The 14,436-nt window shown below is 41.5% G+C and overlaps 1 protein-coding gene across 5 annotated transcripts in view; it reads right to left on the bottom strand.

The window, feature by feature from the left end:
* TESK2 (testis associated actin remodelling kinase 2) overlaps positions 1–14,436 on the bottom strand; it is a 163,070-nt gene that overhangs the window by 90,833 nt on the left and 57,801 nt on the right. For all 5 annotated transcript variants that reach the window (XM_051857854.2, XM_051857852.2, XM_051857856.2 and 2 more), the window contains one exon: positions 8,206–8,327. In XM_051857854.2, coding sequence (XP_051713814.1) covers positions 8,206–8,327 — 122 coding nt within the window. The remainder of the gene's footprint in view (positions 1–8,205; positions 8,328–14,436) is intronic.

Below are 14,436 nucleotides of genomic sequence, written 5' to 3'. Positions count from 1 at the left end.
AACAAAAACAGTCTCATTATCAGAGTACAAACTCACTGTGTTTAACAATGATTATAATTTTCATATGTTATACTTACAGTGTGACAGTTACTATGCCAGAGGCTTTATATATGTTATCTAATTAGTTGGCTTATTGTGAAGATCAAGATAAAATTAATGCTACCTTTTATACATTAGAAAATTTAGCTGAGAGCAAAAATTATTTCTTTTAAGTTAAAGAGAGTGGGGAATATGAGTCATCCCAAGCTGAGAAAGCATACCAGGGGCCGACACTGTGGTATAGCAGGTAAAGCTACCGCCTGCAGTGCCGGCATCCCATATGGGTGCCAGTTGGAGTCTTGGCTGCTCCACTTCCAATCCAGCTCTCTGCTATGGCCTAGGAAAGCAGTGGAAGATGGCCCAAGTCTTTGGTCCCTGAACCTGTGTGGGAGAACCAGAGAAGTTCCTGGCTCCTGATCAGCATAGCTCTGGCCGTTGCAGCCATTTGGGGAGTGAACCAGCAGGTGGAAGACCTCTCTCTCTCTCTCTCTCTCGTTCTCACTCTCTCTCCCTCTGCCTCTCTGCCTCTCTCTGTATAACTCTGACTTTCAAATAAATAAATAAATCTTTTTTAAAAAAGAAAGCATATCAAAGAGGATCTAGTGTTGTGGCACAGCAGGTTAAGCCACTGCTTGCAATGCTAATATCCCATATTGAAGAACTGAATCCTGGAACCAGCATCCCATTTGGGCACCAGTTTTAGTCCAGGCTGCTCCACTTTCAATCCAGTTCTCTGTTAAAGTGCCTGGGAAAGCAGCAGAGGATGGCCCTAGTGCTTGGGTCCCTGTACCCATGTGGGAGACCAGGAAGAAGCTCCTGGCTCCTGGCTTCTATCTAGTCCAGCTCTGGCTATTGAGGCTTTAGGGAGTGAGTCAGCAGATGGAATCTCTCTCTCTCTCTCTCCTCTCTGTAACTCTGCCTTTAAAATAAATAAATAAATAAATAAATGCTTTAGAAGAATAAGGAGGAGGAGAAGGACAATGATGAGGAGGGAGAGAGGGTGAGGGGGAAGGGGGAGAAAGAGAGGGAAAGGAAAGGAGAAGGAGAAAGAGAAGGAGAAGTGCTGAGTCCTAACTGCTCTGTTTCTGATCCAGCTTCCTGCAAATGCAGCTAGGAAGGAAACAGAGGATGGCCCAAGTACTTGAGCCCCAGCAACCCATGTCGGAGACTAACTTAATCAACCTCATTAACATGTGCTGGCTTAATCAATCCTTATTAACAACTCTATGAGGTATTTACAATCATTATTCTCATTTTGTAAACAGGAAAACTAGAGCTCAAAGAGATAGAGTAACTTTTCCAAAATCCAGAATTTTAATCTAGGTAGTTTGATCTAGAAGCTAAATTGTTCATTAAAAAAATTATTTATTTGAAAGGCAGAGTTAGAGATAGAGAGGGAGAGAGAGATCTTCCATCTGCTAGTTCAGTCCCCAAATGGCTGCAACAGCCAGGACTGGTCCAGGCCAAAGCTAAGAGCCAGAGCTTCACCATCTCCCACATGGGTGTCAGGGGCCCAAGTACTTGGGCCATCTTCCACTGCTTTCCCAAGGGCATTAGCAGGGAGCTGAATCAGAAGCAGAGTACCAGGACTCAAACTAGTGCTCTGATATGGGATGCCAATATAGCAGGCAGCAGCTTGGCTCACTGCACCACAAAACTGATCCCAACCCTTCTTCTTTTTTTTTTTTTTTTTTTTTTTTTTTTGACAGGCAGAGTGGACAGAGAGAGAGACAGAGACAGAGAGAAAAGTCTTCCTTTTGCTGTTGGCTCACCCTCCAATGGCTGCCGCGGCCGGCACACTGCGGCCAGCACACCGTGCTGATCTGAAGCCAGGAGCCAGGTGCTTCTCCTGGTCTCCCACACGCATGCAGGGCCCAAGGACTTGGGCCATCCTCCCTTGCCCTCCCAGGCCACAGCAGAGAGCTGGCCTGGAAGAGGGGCAACCGGGACAGAATCCGGCACCCAGACCAGGTCTAGAACCCGGTGTGCCGGCACCACAGGCAGAGGATTAGCCTATTGAGCCGTGGCGCCGGCCCCAACCCTTCATTTTTGATCATTCTACTACATTACATTAAAAGCAGACAAATAATAATCGTACATATTAACGGGGGATAGTGTGATGTATTGATATAAGCATATAAAACATGATTAAAGCAAACTAATTAACATATTTGTCATCTCACATCATTTTTTGTGATTAGACATTTGGAATTTATTCTCTTAGCAATTTTGAAATATATAATAAATTATAATTAACTCGAATTGCCATATTGTGCAATAGGTCTTAAAAACTTATCATTCCTATCTGAAATTTATATACTCTTCCTACATCTCTCCATTCACTCCCAACTTCTGTATCTTTTAACCACCATTCTACTCTACTTTTATGACTTCAACATTTTTTGTTTTTATCAAGAGAGACTGAGAGTCAGAAAGAGATAGCTCCCACCTACTGGTTCATCCCCCAGATGCCTGCAATGGCAAGGATTGGGCCTGGCTGAAGCTGAGAACTCAACTCAGGTCTCTCACATGGGCAGTAGGAACCCAACCACATGAGTCATCACCACTGCCTCCAAGGTCTACACTAGCAGGAAACTGGTCAGGAGCCAGAATCAGGTAGCAAACTCAATATGGGAAACAGGAATCCAACATCTTAACAGCAAGGCTTAAGGCCCACCCCAAATTAAACTTTTATTGAAAAAAATATATATATAGTGGCTGGCTTATTTCCCTCAGCATAATGTCCTCTAGGTCCATCTAAGTTGTCATAAATGACATGATTTCCTTCTTTTTTGAAGACTATATTGAGTGCTATTGTGTATATATACTATACTTATCTGTTGATAGACCCTTAGATTAATTTAATATCCTAGTTTTTGGAAATAATATTACAAAGAACATGGAATTGCAGATATCTCTTTCACATACTGATTTCAATTCCTTTGGATATAATGCCTGAAGTAGAACTGCTGGATCATACATATGTTCTATTTTTAGATTTTTTAGGAACCTCCATACTACAGCTGATCCTTGAGTGCAAGACCAAATGCAGAGAAAACATACATTAAAGACTGCAGAAAGAAACACCTAGGTTTTACTTTAGTGGAGCCAAAAATCTCAGGGAACTGACTATACTAAGGGTGAACTAGATATTTCAAACCTTGAGAAATAATCACCATTTTCTGGCTGGATGCAATTTGTGAATACTAGCAACATGGTCAACCTATCCAAAGAAATTAAAATGTGGTGGAAGAAAAATATCTTCAATTAACAAATTGTAAAAAGTATTAAAAATAATATTTAAAAATTACTTTCAAAAATGATTTACATATTAAACATGTACTCTGCAAACTATCCTATAAATAAATGCTTAACTTTCTTGGACTTGTTTTTGCTCAGCACTTAGTTTCATTTGCTGCATTTCATTAATTTAATATTTAATCATATTTATAATATAAAAACATTAGGATATAGCTCACAATAAATTAAAGGGTATCAGAAAAAAATCAGTTTTCTTATTTTTAAGTGTAATATAGCAATAATTCTCAATACAAGTTTCTAAACAGGAAAATAAAAAAATAAATAATAAATGAGGTTCTCATTATTGTCAATATTAGCTGGTGTTTTTTTTTTCCCTTTACTCAGTGGTCATATGGAAAAGCCTAATGAGTTTTTTTCACTGACTCCTTAAAAAGCTTTGCACTTTTACATCTATGTTTTATATAGGCACTATTTTACGCCTCTCTGAATTTGTTCTCTTTTACAATCCTGTTAAAATTCAAGCTCCAGTTCAAGCCCCCTCCTCTAAGTCTTCCCTGACTGTCAAGTTAGTATGATCTACTTCTATAGCACTTAGAGATTATTCTACCCAAATGGTGGTATTCTAGTTTATTAGTGTTCTTTCCACAGATGTAAGTCCTAGATCCCCCAATAGGGTGTAGATTCCTTGCTAGCAGATACTCCATTTTACATAAGAATATACTCTTAGACCTTGCTGATGTCTGACATATCACCAGGCATATATTAGATGCTCAAAAATATGTTGGTGTCACATTCCCTCAGACTTACCCCAAAGGGTAAAGCTAAAAACTTGCCATGGGACTCCAAATCCCATTAAGTTGACAGGTACCAATGCCATCTTACTAGTTAAAGTGATCAGTTTAAGTTCATAACTGATCATACAGAAGGATTAAGTGTCAAAGGGATCACATAAATAAGACTAAGTGTCTGCTAATAATAATTGATAGAATTAAAAGGGAAGGAACGATTCAACATGGGACAAAGGCCACACAGCAGACTCAAAGAATGACAAATGCTCTAAACAGCACTCTGGCCTCAAAATCAGCCCTTAAGGTAATCGGATCTGGCTAAAAAGCCCATGAGAGCATTTCAGGCATGGAAAGCCAAGACACTGTGGCAAAAAATGACCTACGTGAAAGATCTCTGTGAGTGAGAACCCAGTGGAAAGAAGGGGCCATCAGAGAAGGAGGTACCCTTCTCTGAAGGGAGGAAAGAAGTTCCACTTTGATTATGGCCTTGTCTAAATAATGTTGGAGTCTGTGGATTCAAGAAGCTTCCTAGCCTTGGCAGCTTATGACAAGGGCCTCAGGTGATCACTGACATCATAAATAAGAGTGTCAATTGTTAAATCAATAACAGGAATCACTGTGCACTTACTTCCCACACAGGACCTCTGTCCTTAATGTGTTGTACTATGAGAATTAACAGTAAAACTAGTCTTCAAAACAGTACTTTATACTTTGTGTGTCTGTGTGGGTGCAAACTGTTGAAATCTTTACTTAGTATAGAGGTGATCTTCTGTATATAAAGATAATTAGGGCCAGTGCTGTGGCACAGCAGGTTAAAGCCCCAGCCTATTGCGCCAGCATCCCATATGGGTGCCGGTTCGAGTCCTGGCTGCTCCACTTCTGATCCAGCTTTCTGCTATGGTCTGGGAAAGCAGTAGAAGATGGCCCAATTCCTTGGGCCCCTGCACCCATGTAGGGGACCCTGAGGAAGCTTCTGGCTCCTGGCTTCAGATCAGCTCAGCTCTGGCCATTGCGGTCATTTGGGGAGTGAACCAGAGGAATGAAGACCTCTCTCTGTAATTGTCTTTCAAATAAATAAAATAGAGGCCGGCGCTGTGGCTCACTTGGTTAATCCTCCACCTGTGGCGCCGGCATTCCATATGGGCACCAGTTCTAGTCCCAATTGCTCCTCTTTCAGTCCAGCTCTCTGCTGTGGCCCGGGAAGGCAGTGGAAGATGGCCCAGGTCCTTGGGCCCCTGCACCCACATGGGAGACCAGGAGGAAGCATCTGGCTCCTGGCTTCGGATCAGCACAGTTCTGGCCATAGCGGCCATTTGGGGGTGAACCAATGCAAGGAAGACCTTTCTTTCTGTCTCTCTCTCTCTGTCTATAACTCTACCTGTTAAATAAATTTTAAAAAATACAAAAATAAATCTTAAAAAATATATAATTAAAAATGAATTTTAATGAAGAATGGGATAGTAGAGGGAGTAGGATGTGCGATGGTTTGGGGGGAGGGGGTTGGGTGGGTATGGGGGTAAGAACCGCTATAATCCAAAAGTTGTACTTATGAAATTTATATTTATTAAATAAAAGCTTTCTATAAAAAATGTGTTGGTGTGATTTATAAAAGAAAGACATCTCAATAAAAATACTGGTTGAATATTTTTGTAGTGGACTAGGAAGCCAATCCTGTATAAAGGTAGATTTGTTCAATAAGCACCATAGAGCCAGTGTTGTGGCGTAGTAGGTAAAGCCGCAGCCTGTGATGCCAGCATCTCATAGGGGCTCTAGTTCGTGTACTGGCAGCTCCACTTCTGATCTAGTTCCCTGCTAACGTGCCTGGGAAAGCAGCGGAAGAGGCCCAAGGGCTTGGGTCCCTGCCACCCACATGGGAGACCTGGAAGAAGCTCCTGGATACTGGCTTCGGCCTGGTCCAGCACTGGCCATTGTGGTCATCTGAGGAATGAACCAGTGGATGGAAGATTTCTGTCTCTCCTTCTCTCTATGTAACTCTGACTTTCAGATAAATAAATAAATCTTTAGTAAATAAATAAATAAACCATATTATTTAATTCTGTAATTTAGTACCACTGACTGAACACATAAGTCATATTTAAATCAATATGGGGGCCAGCACTGTGGCACAGTGGGTTAAAGCCCCATCCTGAAACACCAGCATCCCATATGGGCACCAGTTCTAGTCCCAGATGCTCCTCTTCCGATCCAGCTCTCTGTTATGGCCTGGGAAAGCAGTAGAAGATGGCCCAAGTCTTTGGGCACCTGCACCTGCGTGGGAGACCCAACTAAAGCTTCAGGCTCTCCTGACTTTGGATCAGCTCAGCTCCAACCATTGTGGCCATTTGGGGAGTAAAGCAGCAGATGGAAGACCTCTCTTTCTGTCTCTACCTCTCTTTGTAACTCTATTTTTCAAATAAATAAAAATAAATCTTAAAAAAATATGATTTCTCTCTAGATCAATATAAACATACAAATTATTGGCAATAAATGTCTCTAAGTGAATAGCATTTTAAAATTTTCAAGCATTTGATGCAGAAGTTAGGATGCTGCTTTGGACACTCAAATCCCATATCAGAGTGCCTGGGTGCCCAATTTCAGCTTCTTGCTAGTACACACCCTTGAAGGCAGCAGATGGCTCAAGTACTTGGGTCCCTGCCACGCATGTATAGGACCTGGATTAAGATACAGCCTCCTAGCCGGCGCCGCGGCTCACTAGGCTAATCCTCCGCCTAGCGGCGCCGGCACACCGGGTTCTAGTCCCGGTCGGGGCGCCGGATTCTGTCCCGGTTGCTCCTCTTCCAGGCCAGCTCTCTGCTGTGGCCAGGGAGTGCAGTGGAGGATGGCCCAGGTGCTTGGGCCCTGCACCCCATGGGAGACCAGGAAAAGCACCTGGCTCCTGGCTCCTGCCATCGGATCAGCGCGGTGCGCCGGCCGCAGCGCGCCAGCCGCGGCGGCCATTGGAGGGTGAACCAACGGCAAAGGAAGACCTTTCTCTCTGTCTCTCTCTCTCACTGTCCACTCTGCCTGTCAAAAAAAAAAAAAAAAAAAAAAAAAAAGATACAGCCTCCTGGCTTTGGCCTGGCCCAGCCCTGGTTGTTGTAGGCATTTGAGAAATGAACCAGCAGATGTGATACCTCTGTGTCTGTCTCTTTGCCTTTCAAATAAATAAATAAAATAAATAAATATAAATATGCAAAGTATCTTACACAAAAGCCATTATAACTTTTAAAAGATTTATTTTCTTTCTTTGAAATACAGAGTGATAGGGGGAGAGACAGAGAGAGAAACAGATCTTCCATATATTGGTTCAGTCTTCAAATGACCACAACAGCCAGAGTTGGGCCAGACTGAACCCAGCAGTCTCCCATATGGGAAGAAGCAGCCCAAGTACTCAGGCTACCTCTGCTGCTTTCCCAGGTGCATTAGCAGGGAGCTAGATCAGAAGAGGAGTAGCTGGGACTCGAACAAGCACTACAATATGGGATGCCAGCATCACAAGTGGCAGCTTAACCTTCTGTACTCCCAAGCCCTCACACACATTGAATTAAATTGTCCTATTTGGTTTCATTTGGAAATATAGTTGCCTCACTATAATATCAATTAACGTGGAAAAAAATTGGATACTGATTACTAGAAAGTTATTATATAATCTTATTTTATATATGTATATATAAAACATTCATATATATATATATGTAATTTCCAATTAAGTGCTAAAAGTTAAGGGCAGACAACTTGAGGACAAAATTTCACTTTTATTTTCACTCACTAATTTAATTATGATTTCTCATAAAGCAATTAGGAAAATTAAATAACCACTTAAAGACCACTCTTTTCAAATCGACTGGAAACAATTGTTCTAATGAACTGCTACTAATGTTCTAATGAGTAAAGCAACTTGAGAGACAGAGGAAGTTGCTTTATTAAATGCAGTTAATTACCAGGAAATTAAGTCTGAGTAAGTAGAAAAAAACTCAGAGCATAGCTAAACCACAGTTAAGATAGATTCAGCATGATAATCCCTGAATCTCTTTTTGGCTCTCAGTGGTAATCTAGCAAGCTTCCAATACCCTAACAGCTGCCTCACTGATCCCGAGAAGGAAGGAAAAGCCATTACCTAAGGATGTTGGGATGAGAGAGTCTATTCATGAGCTGTACTTCTTTCAGCATATTTGCTCGGTTACTGCTCAAGGTATTCATCTTAAGAGCCATCACCTGACCCGAAGCTCGGTGGCACACCTGGAAAATACAACCGGATAGCAAAAGAGGGTCAAGGGCAGCTGCTATATTAGGTCAAAGTCTCCACATGTGAAATATCCCCAAGATGTTTCTGTACAGTTAAGATAAAACAGACATTTAATTACATCAGAGTCTCACTTCTCTTAATGAAGATAAATCAACACCACACAAAACCAAAACTGTTTCACATTGACCTGGTCAGGAAACATTAATAACAACTCGAGAAATCATGTATTTTTTATTACCCTAGAAAAAAACGAGGGAAATTTTTTAGACTAATTCCTTTTAACTTACATTGGTGAGTGTTAGGATACCAACAGATAAAAGTGTGTTTTGTGGAATTTTAAGAGTACTGTGTTTATAAGAAACTTAAACTCACATACTCAAAATCTCCACCATGAAAGTATATCTATAAGAAAAAAAGCATTGTATGTTAAATATAGAAAGAAGTCAGTAAACCTTTTAGAGTTAAAATTGTAGTAACTCAACCCAAAGCACCTTATAATCATTCACATACTTAAGTTAGATACAACAAAAACATGAGTCATACCACTTACACTGTTATCTGCACACACTGAGGAAACTCTATACTTAAAATATTCACCCTCTATAGAATTGAATCTATTTTACATGTGTAAATATTATTTTCTCATTTCAGTGCACACTCCACAGGTTTTAAAAACCATAAACTTTACTTGCAAGAAAATGAACTATTTCCACCCTCTAAACGTGGTCTTAGTAACAGCAAAATGAGACTACCAAGGGAAATATTTTTGTCTTACCCAAAGCTCAATTATTCACTGAGATGTGTGTGTTTCCTGCTGAGGAATTATGAATCAGACAGTGGAAAAATTATAAAGTCCCAAATGCATCATTACTTTCTGGTTAAAACAATTCATTTCAGATCTTGCACAACAGGGATTTGCTATGTGAAAATGTCATCATCCTAGGGACTTTAGGGGGTATTGCTTCAGTATGTTATACTTGACCAACTGAGATTTTCAATAGAAAATATGTCAACTTCAAAAAACTCCTTGAAATTATAATAGCCCCAGACATTCAACATATCTTTGAATACATGACACACATCCCAGCTTATCTTTGAATTTAAGGAAACAATTTTTCAAAGTAGCCAGACAGAAGACAGGAGTAGGGTAGGCAGAATGGAAAGAGGACACTCAGAGCCATAGGCGCTCTCATCCGAAAAACTGAGGCAGAGCATAGGTGCCTCTCCCTCTTCTCGATCACACAGTGTGATTTGGAACCCAACTCCCTTCTCAATGCAGCAGTGATTCTGCTGTCGTGCTCCTCCTGATGGATGAAAGAAAGTTAGCTTTCCTTTTCAGATCCTGCATGGGTAAGTTAATAGAAACATTTATATACAAAGAACTCACTGACAGTATTTTTCCAACTCTATTTACAAGACATTTCTGTTTTAATAAAGACTCTCCATCTGAAAGTCATTCTACTGTTATTTTTTTTTTCATTACCTGAAAATTGTCACTCTGACTTTTTAACAAAATGTTACTTTTAGGAAAGCTTGCTATTAGAAAATATGTACAATTCAGGGCTAAGCAATTTGCATCTCAAACTAATCAGAAAAAAAGTCCACTTAAATAAATGAACAAGATGCTGATGTTGACAGCTTAGTTTGTCTTTCTGCTGTACATTCTTTCTGTCCTGTCCTCTAGCTCCACCCCCAAATTCTTCTTATCTTTCAAGGCCACACCCAAATAGTCCCTCCTCTCTTATATCTTTAGTAACTATTTAATCTTTTTTTATAGTGCCTCTTAACATTTATAACACCAGATATGATTAGTATAATACTCATCACATAGTTGTATACAAAAATATCTTGTCACCAGGCCATAAAGCATCTTAAGACCAGGGTCTATATTACATTCATCTCTATCACTCAGCCATGAAAGACAAGGGTTAGAGAGCAGGGAGAGACAGATACAGGCAGAGCCAGGAGCCAGGACATCATCCTGGGCTCCCATATGTGCGCAGGGATTCAAGTATTGGAGCCATTTTTAGCTGCCTTTCCAGGCACATTTAGCAGGTAGCTGGATCAGAAGCACAGCAGCCAGGATTTGAATCAGCATTCCGATTATAGTTTTTTAATGATGGAAAAAAATTTTGCATGTGGCATATGTCCAAGACCATTTTAAAATAGCAAAAAGTAGAAGGAAATTTATTTAACAGGAGTTATCTTTGTATATAGGACTAACAATCTTTTTTCTTTTATTTTTCTTCATTTTCCAGTTCTTTATAATGTACTTGTTTTACTTTTCCACTAAAAAAAAAAACGCTTCTTAAAATTTTAATTTACATTTACTTTAATTAAAGAGTTTATGCATAAATTTTCTTTATTTTGTTTTATTTCTTTGAAAAGCAGTGTTACAGAAAGAGAGAGAGGGAGAGACAGAGAGAGATCTTCTATCCGCTGGTCTACTCCCCAAATGGCCACAATGACTAGGGCTGGGCCAAATAGAAGCCAGGAGCCAGGATCTTCTTCCAAATTTCCCACTGGAAGCAGGAGCCCAAACACTTGGGCCATGTTCTGCTTCTTTTCCCAGGCTTAATTCAAGTAGCTTCCTTGACTTCCCAAGACTATGGGGTGCCAGCTTCACAGGTGGCAGCTTAACCCGCTATGCCACAATGCCAGCCCAACATATAACTTCTTTGAAGCACATTAATATCATATAAATAAGCTAAAGTTGCTTTTAACTACCAGATAAATTAATCTCAATCTTCTGTGCCCATTCCCTCCAAAAATGATAATTTCTCTTTTCCAGACCTTTTAAAAAATGCTGACAAAAAAAAATCCTCTGACACAGAAACACTGACATATATATGGATCCAAGGATATGTGTCACATTATATCATGATTTTAAAAATATAAATATCAGTATATATCCTCTGTGCTCTTTTTATTGAAAGACATTTTGGTGATCCTTCCAAGGTAGCAGCTAAAGATCTATTCATTTATACTTTAAGCAGATTAGTGATTGCTTAGGAACTGAGAAATAGCAAAGTATAGGAAGAATGGAGATTGCCTACTTAATCTCATTTAAAATTAGTTTGTGCTGACAGCTGCACAACCTTGTAAATATAAAAAAAATTGACTTTCACACTTTAAGTGGGTGAATTGTATGGGGTATGAATTGTCTCAATAAACTTGTTTTTTACAAAATTCCTTTCCACACAAAAAGTAAAATCCCACTCAGCGTTAATGACTGAAAATGCTTCAACTTAATTTCTTTTAAGCAATATTTTATTCAATAGTGCAATATGTGATAAGAAACCAAAAATCTAGATAAGCAGTTTCTTTAAAAAAAAAAAATGATAGAGCATGGCATCCAATCTTAAAAAGAAAAGTGCTGTAGAACAGAGCTGTTCAACATACTCGGAATTCCAGGTACCCCATGGGTTCCAAGGAAGTTTCAGGAGTACACCAAAACAAATGAAAACTACAAATAGCGTTAAATAAGATTACCTAGTCACTAGAAAAGTTTGGAGAACAAAGAGTTTCTCTGCCAGCAAGATAGTTTTCTAATGATCATACCCTACTATCTCACAATTCCTCTGGACAAAATCTGAATAAGGGGAAGATAAAAGAAAGAGAATTACATAAAGGATGATCAGAAGAAAGATGGGAGCAGGCATTTGGCCCAGCAGCTTAAGCTGTCATTTGGGTTGCCTGCATCCCATATTGAAGTGCCCGGTGTGAGTCCTCAGCTACTCTGCTTTTGATCCAGTTTCTTGCTACTGCACACTCTGGGAAATAGCAGGCAATGGCTCAAGTACTTGAGTCCCTGTCACGCACATAGGAGACCAGATTAAGTTACAGCCTCCTGGCTTCAGCGTGGCCCAGTCCCAATTGTTGCAAGAATTTAGGGAGTGAAACAGCAGATTGAAGATTTCTGACTGGGGGGTCAGAGTTGTGGCATAGTGGGTAAAGCCACTGCCTGCGATACCAGCATCCCATATGGGCACTGGTTCAAGTCCTGGCTGCTGCACTTCTGATCCAGCTTTCTGCTAATGTGCCTGGGAAGGCAGCAGAAGATGTCCCCAAGTCCTTGGGCCCCTGCACCCACATGGGAGACCCAGAAGCTCCTGACTCCTGGCTTCAGTTCAGCCCAGCTCTGGCCCTTGTGGCCATTTGGGGAGTGAGCCAGAGGACAGATCTCTCTCTCCAGCCCGGCACCGTGGCTCACTAGGCTAATCTTCTGCCTGCAGTGCTGGCACCCTGGGTTCTAGTCCCGGTTGGGGCGCTGGCAGTGGAGGATGGCCCAAGTGCTTGGGCCTTGTACCTGCATTGGAGACCAGGAGGAAGCACCTGGCTCCTGGCTTCGGATCAGCGCAACACGCTGGCCATAGCAGCCATTTAGGGGGTGAACCAGCGGAAGGAAGACCTTTCTCTCTGTCTCTCTCTCACTGTCTAACTCTGCCTGTCCAAAAAAAAAAAAAAGTACTAAATTTTTTATTTATTTATTTATTTATTTTGACAAGCAGAGTGGATAGTGAGAGAGAGAGACAGAGAGAAAGGTCTTCTTTTGCCATTGGTTCACGCTGATCTGATGGCAGGAGCCAGGTACTCATCCTGGTCTCCCATGGGGTGCAGGGCCTAAGGACTTGGGCCATCCTCCACTGCACTCCCTGGCCACAGCAGAGAGCTGGCCTGGAAGAGGGGCAACCGGGACAGAATCCAGTGCCCCGACCGGGACTAGAACCCAGTGTGCTGGCGCCGCAAGGCGGAGGATTAGCCTAGTGAGCCGCGGCGCCGGCTTAAAAAATGTACTAAATATAAGCAAAAGCTACAATCACGACTGTTGTATATAAGCCACAAGTATACATGTGATACAATATTTAAAGTTTCATTGCATTTTTTATGTTTGTTTGTTTTCATCTACTCAAAAGGCAGAGTGAGAGACAGAAAGAGAGATCTTCCATTTACTGATTCCCTCCCCCAGTGCTTAGGTCTCCCACACGGGTGGCAGAGGCCCAACCACCTAAGCCATCTTCTGCTGCCTCCTAAGATGCATTAGCGGGAACATTGAATTGAAAGCTGAGCAGGCAGACTTGAATCAGCACCCCAATGTGGGGTGTGAGAATCCCAAGTGGCAGTTTAACCCTCTGTACCACAATGCGTGCCTGAGTTTCATTTTAAAATACATCAATTCACACAACCCAAAACACGGAAATTCCCCAAGAAAGCTCCCTCTGTGAAACCCCTGAAACTTCAAAAAGGTTGTAAAACCAGATAAATATAATAGGGAAAATAATGATTTGGTAAGACACGTTTTGAGAAGCTATACAATATGTAACAAAAATCATTTCCAAAGTACACAGCCCTAAGAAGCACTGCACTGTTATCCTCTCCCTCACAGACTTTTCAATGCTAGACATCTTTAAAAGAGTTGAAGGATAGGGGATGGCACTGTGTACAGCAGGTTAGACCAGTGCCTACAACACTGACATCCCATATGGGTACCAGTTCAAGTGCTCCACTTCATTTTTTTTAAGATTTTATTTATTTATTTGAGAGGTAGAGTTACAGATAGTGAGAGGAAGAGACAGAAGAAAGGTCTTCCTTCCGTTCATTCACCCCCTAAAAGCTGCAAGGGCCACGCCAATCCGAAGCCAGGAGCCAGGAGCTCCCACTTGGGGCCCAAGCTTGGGTCTTCCAGGGGCCCAAGCACTTGGGCCATCTTCTACTGCTTTCCCAGGCCACAGCAAAGAGCTGGATCAGAAGAGGAGCAGCTGGGACCAGAACCAGCACCCATATGGGATGCTGGCACCACAGGCAGAGGATTAACCTACTGTGCCACGGCGCCGGCCCCAAGGTGCTCCATTTCAAATCCAGCTCTCTGCAAATGTGCCTGGGAACGCAGCAGAAGATGGCCCAAGTCCTTGGGTCCCTGAACCTATGTAGGAGACCCAGATGGAGTTCCTGGCTCCTGACTTCAGACTGGTCTAACCCCAGCTGTTGAGGGCTTTTCAGGAGTGAATCAGAAAAGGGAAGATCTCCTAATCTCTCTCCCTCCATCTCTCTCTCTCTGTCACTCTGCCTTTCAAATGAATAAATAAGTCTTCTCTAAAGAGT

Source organism: Oryctolagus cuniculus, chromosome 7 (assembly GCF_964237555.1).
Source record: "Oryctolagus cuniculus chromosome 7, mOryCun1.1, whole genome shotgun sequence".
Classification (NCBI taxonomy): Eukaryota; Metazoa; Chordata; class Mammalia; order Lagomorpha; family Leporidae; genus Oryctolagus; species Oryctolagus cuniculus.
This window is presented reverse-complemented; position numbering and strand designations above follow the sequence as displayed.